This window comes from Miniopterus schreibersii (assembly GCF_964146895.1).
Source record: "Miniopterus schreibersii genome assembly, chromosome: 13".
Lineage (NCBI taxonomy): Eukaryota > Metazoa > Chordata > Mammalia > Chiroptera > Miniopteridae > Miniopterus > Miniopterus schreibersii.
Genome location: NC_138113.1, coordinates 59953718 through 59971930, shown reverse-complemented (window position 1 = coordinate 59971930; position 18213 = coordinate 59953718). Strand labels below are relative to the sequence as shown.

General features: G+C 52.0%; 1 protein-coding gene and 1 long non-coding RNA gene across 3 annotated transcripts in view; one reads left to right on the top strand and one right to left on the bottom strand.

Moving 5' to 3' along the window:
* Positions 1 to 2602, top strand: part of LOC308566559 — a 33104-nt gene extending 30502 nt beyond the window's left edge. For both annotated transcript variants that reach the window (XR_014000183.1, XR_014000184.1), the window contains one exon: positions 2368 to 2602. This is a non-coding gene — a long non-coding RNA (uncharacterized lncRNA). The remainder of the gene's footprint in view (positions 1 to 2367) is intronic.
* A 3558-nt stretch (positions 2603 to 6160) lies between these two features.
* On the bottom strand, positions 6161 to 17049 carry LOC308566296 (ral guanine nucleotide dissociation stimulator-like; the record flags this gene model as incomplete). The annotated part of the gene is made up of 14 exons (XM_081156443.1): positions 6161 to 6247; positions 6436 to 6557; positions 7232 to 7303; positions 7723 to 7791; positions 9311 to 9380; positions 9856 to 9959; positions 10314 to 10529; positions 11249 to 11595; positions 11752 to 11942; positions 12563 to 12670; positions 13275 to 13468; positions 16017 to 16127; positions 16787 to 16903; positions 16981 to 17049. The coding sequence occupies 14 exons, from the start codon at positions 17047 to 17049 to the stop codon at positions 6211 to 6213; spliced, it is 1827 nt and encodes a 608-aa protein (XP_081012569.1). The 3' UTR covers positions 6161 to 6210.
* Positions 17050 to 18213: the final 1164 nt, after the last annotated feature.

The window sequence follows — 18213 nt, the reverse complement described above, 5'->3', positions numbered from 1 at the left end:
CCGGGGCCTCTTGGGATGGACTGTATTGCATGCCAATGTTAGATGCCACCTATGACGAGCCATGGACAACGTTTTGGAACAACAAATGATGTAGTTTGTTCTGGCCTCTGATTGGCCTAAATGTGTGCAGAAAGGACCAAATTTTGCACCAAGGCAAGCTTTTATCAGAACTAGGCCTGAGGGCAGGTTATCAAAAGACTTAAGGCACCCTGAGATTCACCTCCACCTGCCTCTGCCTTCGGCTGCCTATTAAGCTTTAGACATTGAAAGAGCCTCTGGTACTACTTGAGTTGCATGAGTTAGGTTCTCAGTGAGTTACCAGGTAGGGGTGAATGGTGTTCACCAGATTGATTCAGGATCAAACTTGGTTCCAGTGCTGGGTCTCAGGCCACTCAGCAAATGTCCTAGAGTATACTATACCCAGCTGCCACCTGCTGGGTGCTTACACGCCTTTGTGTTGGGGAAAGGTCTCAGAGTGATCAGGGTGAGGCCAACAGAGTTTTTCAGGCCCAAAGAGACCACGATTTGGCCATGCGAATGGAAGGCTCTGCTCCAGTTGCATTGCAAGGGAAAAATGGCCCATATGCTAGAGCCATACACTCAGCACGTCACAACTTGTGCTGGGTAGATACTGAGCTAGAAGCAGCTGTTGTGGGTTGGGAGGATGGGGCCACTGGATTTCTTATGTCTGAGAAGTGCTGATCAGGATGGGGAAGGTGAGGGGAATGGCCTGCTTGCCAGAGCCACAGAAGTCACTCTGCAAAGATCCTGTCCAGATCTAGGCAGGGCAGAGCCAGCAGGAATCTAGAAAGTGAGGCCACTAGGAGCCCATAGAGTGAGGCTTGTGGATCTCCCATGAAGGTAAGTACCAGTCAGGTTCACGGGAAAGTGGATTGAATGGCCCCTGCCTCAAACCCACAGAACTCAATCACTGACACACCCTGAGTCTGCCCAGACATCTACACCCCAGCCCATGGGGTTGACTACTCAGCAGGCCACAAGCTCCTCAGAGTGGGGCAATGTGGAGTCCAGAGAGTAGGGCTGTTGCATTCCATGTGGCTGATGTCATATGGTGGAGAGTGTTCCTCCCAAGAAGATGGAGTCTGCAGTGTGGGAGAGGAACTCTTCTCAGGGAACTCTTCTGGTGGCTGTTCCTCCAGCTCTCTCCGCAGAGCTACAAATTCCAGTCTTGCCTCATGGGATTCAAGTCTGCTTTGCCTCTTCCTCTTCCAGAGCCTAGGGTGAGTGCCTGTGAATGAGATTTTGTGCGTTTGCCCTTTTAGAGGGTATTTGTGTCTCTGGTGGGCTCCTTTCTCTCCCTGAAGGACAGAAACCCCATGCTTTTCACAGCCAGAGGTTATGCCGGTGCCTTTTCCTAGCTCAGGTATTATAGCCGGGGTACCCGGCATGGGGTTGAGACTGCATGCTTCTCAGGGGCACTCCTGCTACTGAGATATCCCTCCAGAACCTCAGCCACCACCCATGGGAATGGGGCCAGCCCATTTTTGTCTCCACGCTTCTAACAGCCTCGATATGGTTTTTCTGTAAACCCTTGGTTATAAGAGTTCTCCTCATCTAGTCTTCAGTTCATTATTTAAGATGAGTGTAGCTTCCACCTACTCTAACACCATTTTGGATCTCTTCCTGGATATATTTTTGGTAACGAATTTTTTTATTACTGATTCAGTCTCCTTACTAGTAATTAGTCTGATCAGATTTTCTGTGTTTTTCATGATTCAGTCTAGGAAAATATGTTTTTAGGTATTTAGCATTTTTCTTTATAGTTGTTCAGTTTGTTGGTGTATAATTGGTCATGGTGGCATTGTATGATTCTTTGTATTTCTTTGATATCAGTTGTAACTTTTATGATTTTATTTATTTGTGTCTTTCTTTTAGTTAGTCTAGAAAAAGGTTTGTAAACTTTTTGGAAAGCAGCAGCTCTTAGTTTCATTGAATTTTTAATTGTCTTTTTTCATGCTGATCTTTATTTCCTTTCTTCTACTTTGTTCTTCTTTTTCAAGTTTCTTTTGGTTTAAAGTTACATTGTTTACTTGAGATTTCTTTTTGCTTCTTCAGGTCGGCTGTATGGGTTATAAAATTCCTCTTTAGAGCTGCTTTTGCTGTATTTCATAGATTTTCGAGCTTTACATTTGAATTTCCTTTTGTCTCAAGGTATTTCTTATTTCATCTTTGTTTCTTGTTGATGGATGTGTCAAAGAATTTGTAGTTATGTTTTATAACTTCCACAAACAATAAAACTTAGCTAAAATTAAGGGTATCAGCTCCACTGTATTAATTTCATATTTGACCTGTGTCAAAATAACATTGTAATTATTTTAAAAATATGTTTTTATTGATTTCAGAGAGACAGAGAGAGAGAGACACATCAAGGACGAGAGTCATCTATTTGCTGCCTCCCGCACTCCCCCTGCTGAGGATGGAGCCCTCAACCTGGGCATGTTCCCCCTGCCTGGGAGTTGAACAGCGACCTCTTGGTTCATAGGTTGATGCGCAACCACTGAACCGTATCGGTTGGCAACATTGAAACTTAATATCTTAATTATTTATGTGATCAAAATATGGGAAGAAAAATGTGAGCAAAAACACGCCCTCCTCAGATCCCTTGTTCTACATCTCTTTCCATGCTGGTAAGACCTCCACCCCAAAAGGCTACATTTATTCAACTTCAGCAGGGCAACAGTGACCTAGAGCCCATGCTGAGAGGACCACCACACTTCCTCTCCAGGACCTGCCAAGACACTGTTAGATACTGTTCACTTTTAACAAAAAGAGGGACTGTCCAGGGCCTGCAGTGGCTCAGGAACACGATGCCCACTGATTCAAGTGCAGAAGGGCTTATGCCCAAACCAAATGGCATTGTTTTTACAGTCCATCCGGTTCAACATACCAGTGACAGGATTTAAGACTTCCCATTGCAGGCCCTATGAGCACACGTGAAATGTGTAGAGTGTCCTCAGTGACCCCATTTTAACCCACATCCATCACGCTTTCTTCTCCTACCTCCCCGCCCCTTTTGCCCCTTTCAGCCTTGTCCCCAGCAGTGGCTTATAATATGCTTCCCCCTCCTGCCCCCAGTCCACCACACAGACCCACTTCAGAGCTGGCCCCCTCCCATCCACTCTGACTTCACACAGACTGCCCAGTATTCAGACACCTGGTTGGCCCCAGGATACCCTGTGACGGACAGTGTGCCGTGAAGTGACCTCATCCCAGTTTCAGGGCCAGAGGGCCATGCGTTCATTTCCCATTCCGCAGAGACTGACAGCATGTGCTGGAATCCACACATGAGACCAGGACCCGGGACATGTCGCTGAGCCAATGCATGGCACCTCCGTCAAGGACCCTAGTGCCAGTCAAGGGTCTGACCACTTTGGCTCTCAGCCACCCAGGAGCCACAGCAGGGCTCTGAAGTCAAGCACTCTGGTGTCCTTCAGCTGAACCGTGACTCCTGCATGCACATGCCCTCCTGCCCCAGAGCCTGGAGTTCGGGTTCTCCTTGCTGCCTAAGTCCATTCCGTGTCCATCCACCCCAATGTCTCCATCTTTAAATCTTATGTTCCCAGACTGTACCAGCCCTGCCTGCTGCGGGCACCCACAGAACCCGAGGTCTCTCTCGTCTTTGACGATTTCAGTACTTGCATCGCTGGCACCCCCTTTACCCCGTCTTCGTCATAACCCTTGGTTCAGTGCCTGTCATGACCCTCCAGCACTTACAGATTCTAAGCCCCTGAGCCTCGTGGCCTCCATTCAGTGAAGGGCAGCACGATGGAAATGCCAGTGCCCAGCTCCTGCCCAGCTGGGGGACTGGGATGGTGCCCGTGGGAGAGTCCACTCAAATGCCCCGATCTCAAGGGAAGCACAACAATTGTAGTTTCCTGGGCAGCATAGGCGGTGTCTGGAAGAGCCCCATTCGCAGTGCTGGCCCGGGTCCTGGGCGGACAGGTGCGTGGCCCTGTTGCAGGCAGGCGGCCCCTTTAGAGCATGGAATGAACACGGTGCGCTGCACTTGGTTAACTAAGGCCAGTTATACAGGGACACATGCTGCCCAGTTAGTTACAGGAGGGGGACACAATGGCGCCAGCAGTAAGGTGAGAATGTGCAGCACAGTGAAAGATGTTTCATGGTAAGGGATCCAGAGAGGCCCGGGGCTGGGTCTTTGACTTCCCTTCTGTAAGGACACTGGGGACACTTTCCCTCTCAGTCGGGACTTGCCTAGAACGCTTCAGACCCGGAACCCAAAAGGGGGCTCAGCTGGGGATGTTTATATCTTGCTGGTCATCTGTGCGCATCCCCAGGGTGGCCCCAACGATCACCTCGACCACACAAACCTTCACATCATCTTATATCCAGCATGGACTCATCCCACTTGTCTCTCTCTGTACCTTTTGTTCAGAGCCCCCGGCATGTCCTTATTTCACGTTATGTATGTGTTGGCTGCTGTGACTCTTTCCTGCAAACTCGCCATCCTCACAAGCCCTTTGGGTTGAGCACTGAGCTTCTAGAGCCTGCCCATAGGAGGCGCTCTGCACACACCTGTTAGGGGAGGGAGTGCACCACGTCCTCTTAACACAATCTACAAATTTAAGGAGATCCCAATTGGAATTCCAAGGGAACTCGTTCAAGTGATTCAAAGTTCATACATACTAAAATTTAGAATGTGTGTATTTTTTAAACAAATTTTATTTGCAAGAAATTATTAAAAAATGATTGAATACCTGTTCAGCGACACCTATACAGTGATGATCATCAGAGAATTATTCCTAAAGCAGAAAGCTAAATAACATTAAGTCCATTAACTAGAGCCAAATAACGTAATTCATGACGCAGCAGGAGAAAAGACACTAGGAGGTATTCTTTTTAGAAATATTTTTAATATTAGAATATATTGTCACATAAAAATATAATGGATATATTACAAATATGGATAGGTGTATATTCACCTACATGACTAGCACATATGAAAGAATATATAAAGATCTGTACTATTATTTCCAATTTAGTGTGTGCATAATTACTTATTTTAAACCTTTACCTTTTCTGCCTATAACCCTGAGTTATTTTTATAATAAAAAAATCTATTTTTGAAAAGTAAAATCAGTTCCAATTGCTTTATTGTAAAGGTTATGAATTGTGTGCATTTGTGTATTGAAGGTGGGGACAGAAAATTTTGTCCAGTACAACTCACCTGGAAAGACAAGCAGCTTCGGTTTTGCCTGAAAGTTGGGGATTGTTTTAATTTTATCTGAACCAAATTGTACTTGAAATAAATCACATGCCTAGCAAGCAAACTGCATTGTGGCAAGAAACCCGATTCGGAAGTAGGTACACTCGACTAACTGTAGGACAGAACATGAGTCCAGCAAAGTACAGACACACAGACCCCTGGGTTCTGGTCCCTCCTTCACCCCCTCGCAGGCTTTCTCATTTCTCTGCAGGTTTGTCTGCTTTTGTTTGGTTCTCAGCATAGTTTTAGGATCCTCTGTGCCTTGCTCTCCACTTACTATTTTATATTTATTTCTATCTCCACTGTATCCAACCTTGTCTGTCCATTTTTAAGCTGCTTGCTATTCTTTCTTCATGTTTTTCTTGTCTTTAAATCTCATTGGAACATAGTTGAGAAAAAAATTCATTTTATGTCCTATAAAAAGTCACAACTTCCCACGTATTTTAGTTCTTACGTTTCCTTTGTACAATTTCACTGCTAGGAATGGACACATATGAGGCAAAATGTCTGCTACGTGTTGTGCTGCTCGTAAGAGGAATTTTTGTGTTGTCTGACTTTAATAAACTTCCACCTAAGACCTAAGAGTTTCCGTGAAGAGAGATTTTGTATTCAAACATGTTTTCTTACTTTTTAAAACAATTTATTACTGACACTATAACAGAGGTCCCCTTATATCACCCATGATGCCTCCCCCCCGCTCCCAGTCCCCCCCCCCCAGGCCTTCCCCACAGTGTTGTCTGGATCCTTAGGTTACACGTCTCCAAATAAATTATTTGCTTAATCTCTCACCCCCCACCCCCACCCCCTTCCCTCTGTGATCATGGCGTCTGTTCCATCCTTCTGTGCTTTCAGAGAGGGCAAAGTCCATGAAAATGGGATCCTGTTAAGACTCTTCCTCTTTTGCTGTCTGTCATTCACTGGCTTCCTTTGGTCTCAGAATAAGTTCTGAGTGTTCAGCTGGCCAACTAGGACTGGGGCTCCAGCTGGCAGGACAGGAGGTAACTGCAGGACAGAGTGCCACCTGTGAGCTCCCTGGAGCCACACCTCAGGTGTCCCTCCCAGTGTCAGGTGACCTAGGAGGTGCTACACAACAAGGCCTGGGGCTGACCAGGGAGCCATGGACACAGGTTCCCTGGACTGGCCACAGGGAAAGCCCACCCCTGCCCTCGCCAACTCCTGCCAGACCTCACCTCTCCTTCTCGCTGAGCTGCTCCAGCGTCCGGAACCAGGTCCTGAATTGCTCCTCGGGCTCTATTTCATAATTCTCAGCAGCCTCCTGCAGCTCCACGATCTCCTGCATTACCTCCAGTTCCTGGGGCCAGAGGGAGAGAGGGTGCAGACACAGTGCCGTTTGGGGGCGGGGAATGGGGCAAGGGAAGAGTCCTGGGTCTTTGCTGACATGGGCACTGTCCTTCCCCTAATTCCATCCAGGCCCTACCTGGGCTCAGAGATGAGCATGGACAGCCCTTCCTCCAGAAAGCTGTCCTTGATGCCATCCCCCTACCTGAGCCACCAACTGGAGGGGTCTCCCACCTCTGTTATAAAAGCCTCCCAATAGATGTAAGATGCAGGGGATGGAGCCCAGGAGTGTGCTGGCCTGGGCGTCCCTGATCTTCACCCCTCCCCTGTCCCCAGGAAGTGCCACAGCTGCTCACCTTCCTCTGGTTTTCTTTGTGGATCTGACTCCCCTGTAAGGCAGAGATCCCAAGTCCATCAGAAAGAGCTCCCCATCCATGGCTACCCCTGTGCCCACCCCTTCTTATGTTGAACTACTGCCAGGTCCCAGGAGGGGGTGGGAACCATGGAAAGTCTGGACTTGGACCCAGCCCAGTCTCTGAGCTGCAGAGGAGGGGCACATGGATCGGTATGATGGGGAAGACACCCCAGCTTCAAAGGGCGGCTCTGCTGAGAACTCAGGGCTCAGTACTGGGGCTCTCTCCCCAAAGGTCAATCCCGGCGATCCCAGCCTGGCTCCCAATCACCTACCTCCATATAATGCTCCATCACCGTGTCCAGCATCTGCAGGTCAGTCAGAAACTTCCCAAGGAAGGGGACACACTGGGCAAACAGAGTAAAAGTGGGATGAGCCCCTGCTCTCGGGTGTCCTCACAGACCCTCCCCTCAGAGCCTGGCACCCTGTCTCCTGGCCCACCCCAGGGATCCCACAAGGACCTTGAGAGCCTCCCCTCAATGGTCCCTTCCCTCACTCTCCAAGAACTCCTCCTAATCACCTGCCAGGGCCTGCATTTAGCAAATCAAAGGTCTGTGGTTAGAGGCCAGCCCCACCCCATATCCTAGCTGCACCCAGCTCTCCCAGTCCCTCCTCTTGGTCACCTCTAATGACTGGTCTTGGGTTCTGTGGGAATGGGGCAGATGCAGGAGGAAGACCTCCCTCTCTTCACTTGGTGGCCTTCAGCTGGGAGGACAGCGCCCCCTGTCCTCTGCCCCTGGAGCACTCACCAGAAAGGCTCACTCACCTTCTGCTGCAGCCTCTTCTGAGCTCCACAGAGGGTCAGCATCAGAGTGACAAGCCTGGAAGGCCGCTTCTGCCAGGGTCCAGGACACGGTCACTGAGGTCATACTCCCTTCACCCCACTTCCCCCTCCACCCCAACCTCAGACCCTGGACATGTGACCCACCCCAGCTGGTACCAGGGCTACTGTGCCTCCAGCATGTCTGATTCTAGACGGCTCCCAGCTACAACACGCACTCAGTGTGTGACCTTGGGCAGGGGCCTGGCCTTTCTGACATGCTTCCTCCTCTCAAAGTGTGAGACCTCCACCTAACTCACAGGTCCTCGTAGGGACTCAGTGTCATTACTGTCATCACTGATCTCACCCTACCCTTCCAGATGGAGCAGTGCCGGGGGCTCTGCAAAGGCCTTTCTTTCCTGAACCTCGTGAGCACCCCGTGATGCCTGCAACACAGGATGGTCATTCCTCCTTTTCTCTCACTAGCAGGCAAGGGGCCCAGAGAGGAACAGTGACTGGCTCAGGGGCCCACACAGGAGACACCACCTGTCTCTCCCAGCCAGAGGCTTTGTCCCTTCTGCCCTCATCTCACCCCCAGCCCCATCACTGTCCAGACCCAGTCCTCTGGCTCTCAGGTTGTATGCAGGTCCCCACTGGACCAAGCCGTCAACGAATATGTGTCTCGGGAACCTGGCGGAGTTGCCCTGCCTGCCCCACCCCACTGGAGTCTCTGTCCACCAGACCAGAACCAAGACCATGCCTAGCCTTCACCTCCCCAAATGCCCAGAACCTTCCCCTGGGCAGCAGTCTTTCTCCATCCTCAAATAGGAACCCTCAAGGTGCCCCATCTGACTGGCAGGGTAGTGGGTGTCAGGGCACTTTGCCTCCTAGTTGACATGTAGGATCTGAGGTCTGTGCAGGAAGGGTCCACTAACAATGCCCCAGTTCCCCAGACACTTCTCAGAAGCACCCTGGCCCGTGTTAGTGCCCACCAGGCACCAGGTGAAAATCCTGACAGGGACTGGCTGGCAGTGAGGGCTCCAGGGGGCAGTGGGAAGTCACAGAATGCACACCTCTCTGTCTCTAGTCCAGCAATTGGGACCCGAGGCCAGCCAGACCTTTTGTTCACCTGCCCCTTGGGAATCCCCAGCAGGGCCCCTCCCTGGGGCAGGCAGGCTCACTCTCCTTGGAGGTGTGATGAAGACAGAAGGAGCAGCAGGCCCTGGCTTCCTGAGGGCAGGCTGGGCTGGTTTTGGGAGAAAAAGTACCCACCCACCCCATTCACCCCACAGCCTGGAAGAAACTAAGTCCCAGTGAAATGGACCCGCATGAAAGCCAGAGATGCACTCAGTCTGCCAGCCCTGCACCCTGTCCTGGAGCAGCCCAGCCACCACCACTCTGTGCAGTGACTGGGCCTCTTGCCCCTGAAACTGCCCCCCACCTGACCAGGGACCAAACAGATCTTCCTGTTCATCATGACAGAGGGTGAAAATTTTCAGAGAATCTTTAGGGAACAAATACCAAAGCCACATCCTGCACCATCCCCGCTTCCCTCACCCCTTCCTCTCTTTCCAGACCTCCAGCCCTGCTCTACCTTCATAAGCTGCTCCCTGCTCGCTGGATTGTCCTCCTTGCATAGTTTTTTTAGTGTGACTCTGTTCTTCCTGAGGGGAGGGACAGAAGAAAGACATGTCTAGGAATGATAGGAGAGGGGCACTGAGGGCAAATTCCTTTTGACAATCTAAAGTTTCAAACTCCTAAGGTGAGGGTCTTGATGGGTTCCTCTGAGCAGAAAAGTCTCCATGGAACTTGGGAAACACTCATGCTGGTCACCAGGGCCCCCATTCCCATTGCTACTGAGCAGTTTTGACCACTTCTGGTTTCAGCTGGGCATAGGGTTCTGTTTCTGGAAATACTTGCCAATCTGCTATTTGGCTCAGTGCTGTCTCTGACATTGAAGGAAACTGACTCCTGAAGTAGAGCTGGTGGCCTGAGGTCCCAGGGAGGCCTAGAGACTCTGCCCACCAACCAAATCCCTGCCCTGAGGGTTGCCTGCCTTCCAGGATATGAGGGGACATTTGGAGACATATGGGAGACACACCCCCCACTCTGGGCCTATGATGGGAGAAGCCTACACACCTGGAAACTTTCTCCCATGTCTTCTTCAGACGATAGATGGACACACTCTGAAGGGCTGACAGGATCCCATGTAGGGAGGAAAAATTCCTCAGGGATCGGCACTCCTGGGAAGGGGGGAGATGCACTGTGAGGTGGGGAACTGGAGCTCTAGTTTCAGTCCCCCTCAATTGGCACCCCCCTCTTGGGTGAGTCAGATGCTCAGGGTAGGCACGTTTAGCACCCAAAGACCAACACTCACAGAAAGGAGGGTCTTAGCTCAATCCAAGGAAGGAGCCAGGTAGGAAGTGAGCCTCCCACCACTGGGACCTGAGAGTCAAGGTCAGCATGCCCCTGGCGCAGAGGACCTAGAGACTGTGCTGGGGCTCAGGCCTCAGGCCTCAGTCTTGAGAGCTGACAAAGCAGTAGAGGCCTTTTGCAAGGCTCGGGGTAGGGACTCCGCTGGGCCTCCCATAACATACCCTGGCCACCTTAATCCAGTGGTTCAGGACTTTGGCCCTGTCCTGGGCCCTCATGCTTGGGTCCCCAAGGCAGGTGGTGATCACACAGGCGGCCACAGAATTGAACTGCGTGATGGTGGCACGCACAGTAGATGCCGTGTGTTCGTTGCCAGGCTTGTCCCTCTGGGACCAGATGGAGCCCAGGCACTGGTATGGCAGCACCTTTTTGAACAGCTCCTGGGGGAAAAGGGAGTGTCACCCAGCCCTTCCACACCCCAGGTCAGGGTCCCTAACCTCTTTCAGGAGACACTGGTCAGGACTGAAGGCTAGGAGGCTGAGGATGTGCCCTGAGCCTTGGGGTCCCTGGGATTCATTCTCTATCCACCAAGGGCCCCCTGCACAGGACCCAAGACTGGAAGGGAAGGGACGCGAGCCCCTGCCTCCAGCCCATCCTCACTAATGACTAGCTGCAGGATGCTGCTTAAGTCTGCTCACCCCAAGGGACATCAAACATGACCTGATCACCAATCTCATCCAAATCCCCATTCAGTGCATATTCCCCTGTAGCAGCTACAACCACAGGCTGTTTGTCTCCCTTGTAGTAAAGCACATATCAGGTGCCTAATAAGTGCTGAGGTCGCTGAGTCTCATAGACATAGGGATGGGCGACCCACACACCTGGCTACATGCAGTGAGCTCCCCTCCCACCTGGCCAGGCCACACCCAGCTCTCTCTGTGATCCCCCTCATCTACTCTGCACAGCCCCTCTGTGCAGCTGGTCCCCTGAGTGTCTACCTTCACCGTCCGCAGGTGGACAGCAAAGGCTTGGGGTTTAGAAGGTTGTCCAGGACCCATGGGTGGTAATAGATGGAGCCGTGATTTGCATCCAGATCACAGGAGTTCAGGTCAGGGAAAGTCAGGGCCCCCCTACCCCGGCCTGAGATCCCTCTGCTCACCAAATCCATAGCTGTTAGTTGTTCTGCCACCAGCCTTGGAGGGAAGGTCAGGATGGTACACTTCCCCTCCCTTCCCAGGTGTTCTGTGGTCACAGACCGGGGGAAGTTGGGTGCTGGGGCTGAAGCTAGCTCAGTGCTTGTTGGAGCAAAGATTAGAGCTGGTGGCCTAGGTGGCTCCACCTCCACAGCTGGCCCTGGGGCTGAAGTTGAGGTTGGTTCTTGCTCCATGTCTGGAGGGGCTGATGGAGGTGTCACTGGCTCCAGCACTGGCACAGCTGGACCAGGCTCTAGCCCTGGAGAAGGCCCTTTTTCTGGCTCCTGAGTACTCTGGAGCTCTGGAGGTGGTTCTGAAGCAGGTTAGAGAGACTGGTTCATGCACATGCCTCACTTTCCAGTGTCTTCCCAGAGACAGGATAGATGCCACTGCCTTTGAGGGTCCTCCAGCCCATGAAACCCTGACCCCACAACCCCCAGTTCATCTTCCCAGCCTGCAGCTCCCTCACCTTCCAACTCTGCCTCAGTGGGCTCAAGATGCTCCAACTCTACACAGTCACTTTGGGTGCTGTGCACCAGGTGTGATACAGCGTGTTTCTCCTGCACAAAGGCCTGCTTCAGGATCAACCAAGGAAAATGTAGGGGCTGCCCGAAACATTGCTCCTGGTCTGGCCAGGTTCCCATCACAGAAGCTATGGCCCTGCAGAGAGTCAGGTGGGCAGAAGAGACAGAGTCCTGGTTTTTCCTTCCACACTGCCCTCCCATGGCACTGTTGTTTGGGACTGAGCCTCTAAGGCTGCTCCCACCCATTCATGGGCCAGCCCCTTGCTACTCCAACCCCTGTGTGACTGTCCTAAGAGTAGCAGCCTGGTGACCAAGCAAGTTTAACACCGAGTCTGTGTGAGTCCCTTCCTCCCAGTGACAGCTGGGTTGAAGTTCCTGTACACTGCCAGCTCAGGCCTCCATGCCCCTGGGCATCTGGCTGACGACTCACGCACACCAGAGTGTTCTTCTGTCCTGGCCATGGCCCTCAGGAGAGATGCATGTGGAGAGGGACAGGCAGAGCTGGATGGGCCTGTGTTTGGGATCGGAGTCCACGGGACAACTCATTCCAGCCTCGCCTATGGTTCTTGGGAAGCTGAGACCCAATTCACAGTTCTCTTTGACCCCTGTCCTCCTGGAGTAGAAGCCTCCAGACCTCAGCCCTCCCTTGGGAATCAGCTGATGTGGAAGATCAGGGCTCTGCCAGGACTGTTCACCCTAAGCCCCAATCCCATAGACACAGGAGGCCTCCTTCTTCTGGACCCAAGGGCCACTCACTTTTTGATTTGTTCCTCTGGTGTGTCACTCTGGTTGTAATATGGTTCTTTATCTCCACATCTGGTGAACACCTTGATGACATCCGATCTGACGGATGGTGGACGGGACCTGTGAATGATGTGCAGTGTGACTGTCTGACTCGCTGACTTGGACTAAGGCCCAGGGATTGTGTCTGCTTCATTCACTGAGTTAGGCTAAGTGTCTCCAAAAGTGCCTGCTGATAGTAAGAGCCTAATACACATTGTCCAGTAAATGAACTCTAACCAGAACCATCCCAAATGTCTGAGTGGGCCCGGGGCCCCCTACTATCTGCCCCTAGAGGTCCCTAATCTGACTTCACCAAGGACCAGGACAAGGACCAGCTAGGCAAAATCTCAAACTGCTTGGCAGGCTCTTTTCTATGTGCTTTTCCAAACTCAGATGCCACAGGCTGCCGATGGGTGAGTCAGGGGACTATTCATGGGACAGGAAAGAAATTGCCATGAACAACTGCAGCATGTCCAGCAGCCCTTTCTGCAGAGCTGACAGCAGGTAAGACCAGCCATGGCTTCTCCCACAGTAGTCCCTACAAGCACCTTACGAGGTTCATCCTCTATGACCCCACTTGTCAGAGGAACAAACTGAGGCTCAGACAGATGTGGTGATATTTTCAAGACACACAGCTAGCAGTGGGCAGAATCACCGCTCTGCCAAAGACGGGGCACATGCTTACCTAGCAAACAGATCATCCAGGAACTGCTGGGCTCTGGAGAAGGCCGGGTGCACGGGCATGAAGCTGAAGAAGTGGGGGATGTTTCCACCTGGGAAAACTTGTGCCGTGGATGTCGTCAACTTCTCCAGGATGTTTTCCTGGAAGGCCCACATCCTGCAGGCCTCATGTAGGTTAAGAGTTAACTCAGCCACACACTGAGTGGGACAAGGAGGGAGATTCAGTCAGTGACATCACCATGAATCCCAGTAGGATGGAGTTCTGGGGCTCCCCAGGAAGTCCCAGCCCATCAGGTATGTGAGCAAGAGGAGGGACAGCAGTGCCCAGGCTGAACGAGATTCTAGGTTTTCAAAGCACCACTTAAGTTTGGTGTGTGGGGGGATTTTCATACAACTGTTACCTTCTAGGCGTGTTTTCATTTTTTTAGCTGAGGAACATCAGACCTCCGCGCATTAATAGCTGTATGAAGAGCATTGTCCCTGTGAGTCCTCAAGAAACATCCCCATTATAGAGATGAGATCACAGAGGCTTAGGGATGTCAACTGTCCCAAGATCATGCAGGTCAGAACTGAGAAATGCCCTGGGTGACATCCCCACTCAGCTAGCTGAGACTTACCTACTCCTCACATGGATAAAAAGCACCTGGGAATATTGTCCCCCCCAGTTTGGGGAAAGTGTACACGCTAGACATGGCCTATGAAAAGCACTGACTTCCAAAAAGACACTTATTTCTCCTCATTTTACATTCAGGGGCATTTTGGGACCCTCATTATGGAGACCCCAGACTGGAGAAAGGCGATCACCAGGTAGGAGTCTGAGCAGGTGACTCAGGAAGGTGCAAATCCAGGTGGCCAGTGCAAAGCTGCCAGGTGAGCCAAAGTCCCCGGGAGGCCATTGCCAATGAAGGAGCACTGCAATGGCCTTGGACAACTTGTTATGGGATAGATAAAAATTTCAGTGAGTGAGAAACCCCTGGGCCAGCTGGGAGCAAGGCAGCAGCCATCATCACAGAGTGCTGTTGACAACCTCACTGCCACAGCCCTTTGGATTTGGAATCGGCCTGCAGCTGGGCAGGTTTTACATGTGCATGTTCTTCCACCAGCAGGGGGCATCTATCTCCAGTGGGGCAAAGTAGACATGGTGCTCTGACTTATGTCCCCCAAATTCCATGACTTTGGAACCCTTGGAACTTCAGAACATGCCTGAATTTAAGCACGTAGTTAAGGTTAAGTGGGTTCAGTGGGGTGGGTCTTAATCCAATAGGACCAGTGTCTTTGGAAGAGGAGGGGGGACACGTGGAGCACAGAGGGGAGCCCATGTGACAGAGAGAGAAGGTGGCTGATGACAAGCCCAGGAGAGACCCCTCAGGGAAACAGCCCTGCTGATGTCCTCAGCCCTAACTTCTAGCCTCTTGAACTGTGAGAAAATGAATGTCTGCTCTTCACACCACCCAGTGTGGTCCTGTGTCCTGGCAGCCCGAGCACCTAGCACAGTCCACAGGGACACACTTAAGTGTTCCCGGCAGCACTGCCGACCTGGCAGCTGACCTGAATTAGGGCGATGTCCACAGCACTGAAAGGCCGCATCCCTGTGACAAACGACCTCCGTCACTGGACAAGGACAGTGGAGCTGACTGCTCCATGGGATATTGGGGCAGGTAGTTTATACAACACAATCAGCAAAACACAAATGGGCTCATGGTCTACTATGAAGTGAAACAGTGTTTTTTTCTTTTTTAATATTCCTACAAATATGTGAGGAGTGTCTTTCTAGCCTCCCACGTAGCTGGAGGGAGGAGTGGAGGTCCGGATTCCTTTGTCATAGGACTGTGGACACTCTAGGGAGAGCACTGGTTGGGCTCCTGGGAGTCCCAACATTTGGGTCTGGGTTCTGGGCACTGCCAGGTCATTTCGGGGTTGTGGGTGCAGAGACCTTTGAGGTGAGTTCTCACCTGAGTCAAGCACTGGATGGTGTCTGTGGCCTGATGCACCTTCCCCTGGTCTAGGGAGGTGGAGTAGTTGAACCCATGGAGCATCTTTTTGACAATGTCCTTGTTGGAGACCTACAGAGACAGAGCCCGGTACCGAGCCAGGAGGCATCAGGAACCCTCCAGCCCCTCTGTGGTTCTATCTCACAGCAGCCCTGGCAACCTGATACAGTCCATTAGGACACAGTGAGGATGCTCCCCTCAGCCCTGCTGCACTTGGAAGAACTGAATCACATCAAGGTCTACAGCAGTGAAAGGCTGGGTCACTGAGGAAAACTACGACCTTTATGGGGTGATAGGGAGATGAGTGAGGTGACGGCTCCTGACCAGCCGGCCTACAGAACTTTGCTGAGCTCTGGGAGAAGACAAGTTGCAGAGAAAGGTATCCAATACTTTGTTCCTCCCGTCATGATGTGTGAGGCTCAGAGGTCTCCTTGGACATTGGAGCTGACTGCTCCCTAGGGTACTCGGGCAGAGAGTTCAAACAAGAAAACAGCAAATGTAAATGTGCTTGTGGCCTACTGGCAAATGAAACTACAGATTTTCCCTCTCTAATATTCCTACAAGTATGTTAGGAGAGATTTTTCACTCTCCCATGTTGCTGGAGGGAGGAGTGTAGGTCCGGATTCTTTTGTCATGGGACTAAGGACACTCTGGAGGAAAAGCCCTGGAGACCCCCAGATGTAAGTCTGGGTTCTAGGCCCTCCCTGGTCATCTTGGGGTCCTGAATGTGGAGACCAACCTGGGCCAACTCTCACCTCAGACCAGCACTGGACATGGTTGTCAGCCTGGTGCACCTGCACCCTGACCCAGTTGGTGGTGTAGTGGGGCCCGTGGTCCAGCACTTCGATGGTGTCATCCTCGGAGCTCTGCAAAGACAGAGCGGGAACTGAGCCAGGAGGCATCAGGAACCTCCAGCCCCATCTGTGGTCCTGTGTAACAGCAGCCCTGGCAAACTAACACAGTGGACACAGTGAGGATGTTCCTGGCAGCCCTGCTGCACTAGCAAGAACTGAATCCCGTCAAGGTCTAACAGCAGTGAAAGGCTGGGTCACTGAGGAAAACTCCCTCCTAATGGGATGTGAGGGCAGTGAGTGAGGCCACAGCTCCTGACCTGGCCTCCTACACTGGTTGGCCGTGCTCTCTGAGATGACAAGTGGCAGAAAAGTCTATGCAGTGCCTGCATCCCTTTCCATTTGTTTAAATACACAGCATCTGTCAGTGTGATGATGTGTGAGGCTCAGAGACAGTCTCCAAGGACAGTCGTGCTGACTGCTCCCCAGGATCCCTGAGGCAGGCAGTTAAACAATGAAAGGAGCAAAAAGCAAGGACAGAAGAATATTTTCTCCACTACTCCAGGGAATACGTGAAGCCTGAATTTCTACCCTACCAGAGACGTGATCGGGAGGGCTGGAGGTAGAGATGTCTTTGGGAGTGGGCCTGTGGAAACACTGAGGCCCCAGATTTGAGCCTGGGTTCTGGTCCCACCCCAGCCACCTGGAGGCCCTGGGTGTGGGCCAGCTCTCACCTCAGACCAGCACTGGCACTGGATGGTTTTCCTAGCCTGGTGCTCCTGAACCTGGTACCAGTTGATGGCATAAGTGAACCCATCAGCCAGCTCTTCTATGACACCCTCCGTGAAGCTCTGCAGAGACAGAGGCCGGTCCCAGACCAGGGGCATGAGGGGCCTCCCAGGGCACTGCCAGTGGGGGACATGCCTACCACAAAAGCTGCTCCCCAGATCAGGCACAGCGTGCCATCTGCAAAGACCTCCAGGATGGGAGGGAACATGATTACCCCTGGAGGACTCCTAAGTAACAAGTGGGTAGAGGAGCTTGGTCCACAGCTCTCAGCTTCCCTTCCTGTCAGGCATGACCTGGGCCATGAACATGACAGACCCTCCAGGCTTCTAACACCCAACAACCTGCTCCTGCTTAGGATGAGCACCCGTCACCACCCCCGAAACACACACATACCCAGGATGAGGGGTAAGATTTGTGGGGCCCAAGGTGGGAACCCACTTGGGGACTGGCCTGGATGGGCCTGCCCTGGGCTGTCCCTGGCTACCTGAGGGTGCCTCAGGCCAGAGGGCGAGGAGTGTCCGCAGTGGCACTTGCACCAATTTCTACAGCAACAGAAACATCTCTTACTCTGGGCATTTTTGTGCCCAGAGCCTCGGAAGCACGGGAAACAACAGAGAGACATCCTAGTCTCCTGACTGCTCCAGTCAAGTGAGTAGGAAAGGCAGTTGTCTCTAGAATGTGGGTACCTGGTTACCAGAGCCCTACATACTATTGGGGACCTGTCACCAAGGAAGTGAGGTCACCTCTCAATGTTCCGTGACGTGGGCCCCTTCCTCCAATCAGAGCCATCCAAAGCCCCTCTGGGCTTCTGACCACTCACCTTCCTCGCACATGTCATGTCCACACCTGCACACCAGCACCTACCCAGCCCTCCCACAGCTCCCTGGGGATGGGCCAGGGCCTGGCTGGGAGGAGAAATCTTAGCTCGCAGCTCCTTTCCCCCCCAGTTCCGTGTCCTGGGGAAGCCTCTTTGCCTCTCAGGGCCTCCCCAGTCTCCCAACCCACACAGTGAGGATGTCGCTAAACACCATGTCCCAAGGACACCATCAGGTGTGGATGACATAATGTCCTTAATACCTGTGGGCTGGTCTCCCATGAATCTGCTGCAAAGTGGAGAGGTGGAAGAGGGACATGAATGAGGGGACATGGAACGGAACTCCTCGCCAAACAGCCTTGGGTCTAGCTAGTGGTTTTGGGGGAGTCACTGCCCACTTTGGCCTCACTTTCAAGTCTGCTCCTTTAAGAGGCTGAAATGACAGGAAATTCAGACATTGTCATTCACTGTCTTAAAACCTTCCAGTGGCCTCTTGTTAGGCCCAGAATCAGACCAAGTGCCTCATGACTTACTCGGAGGCTCTCATGTGGTGGAGCC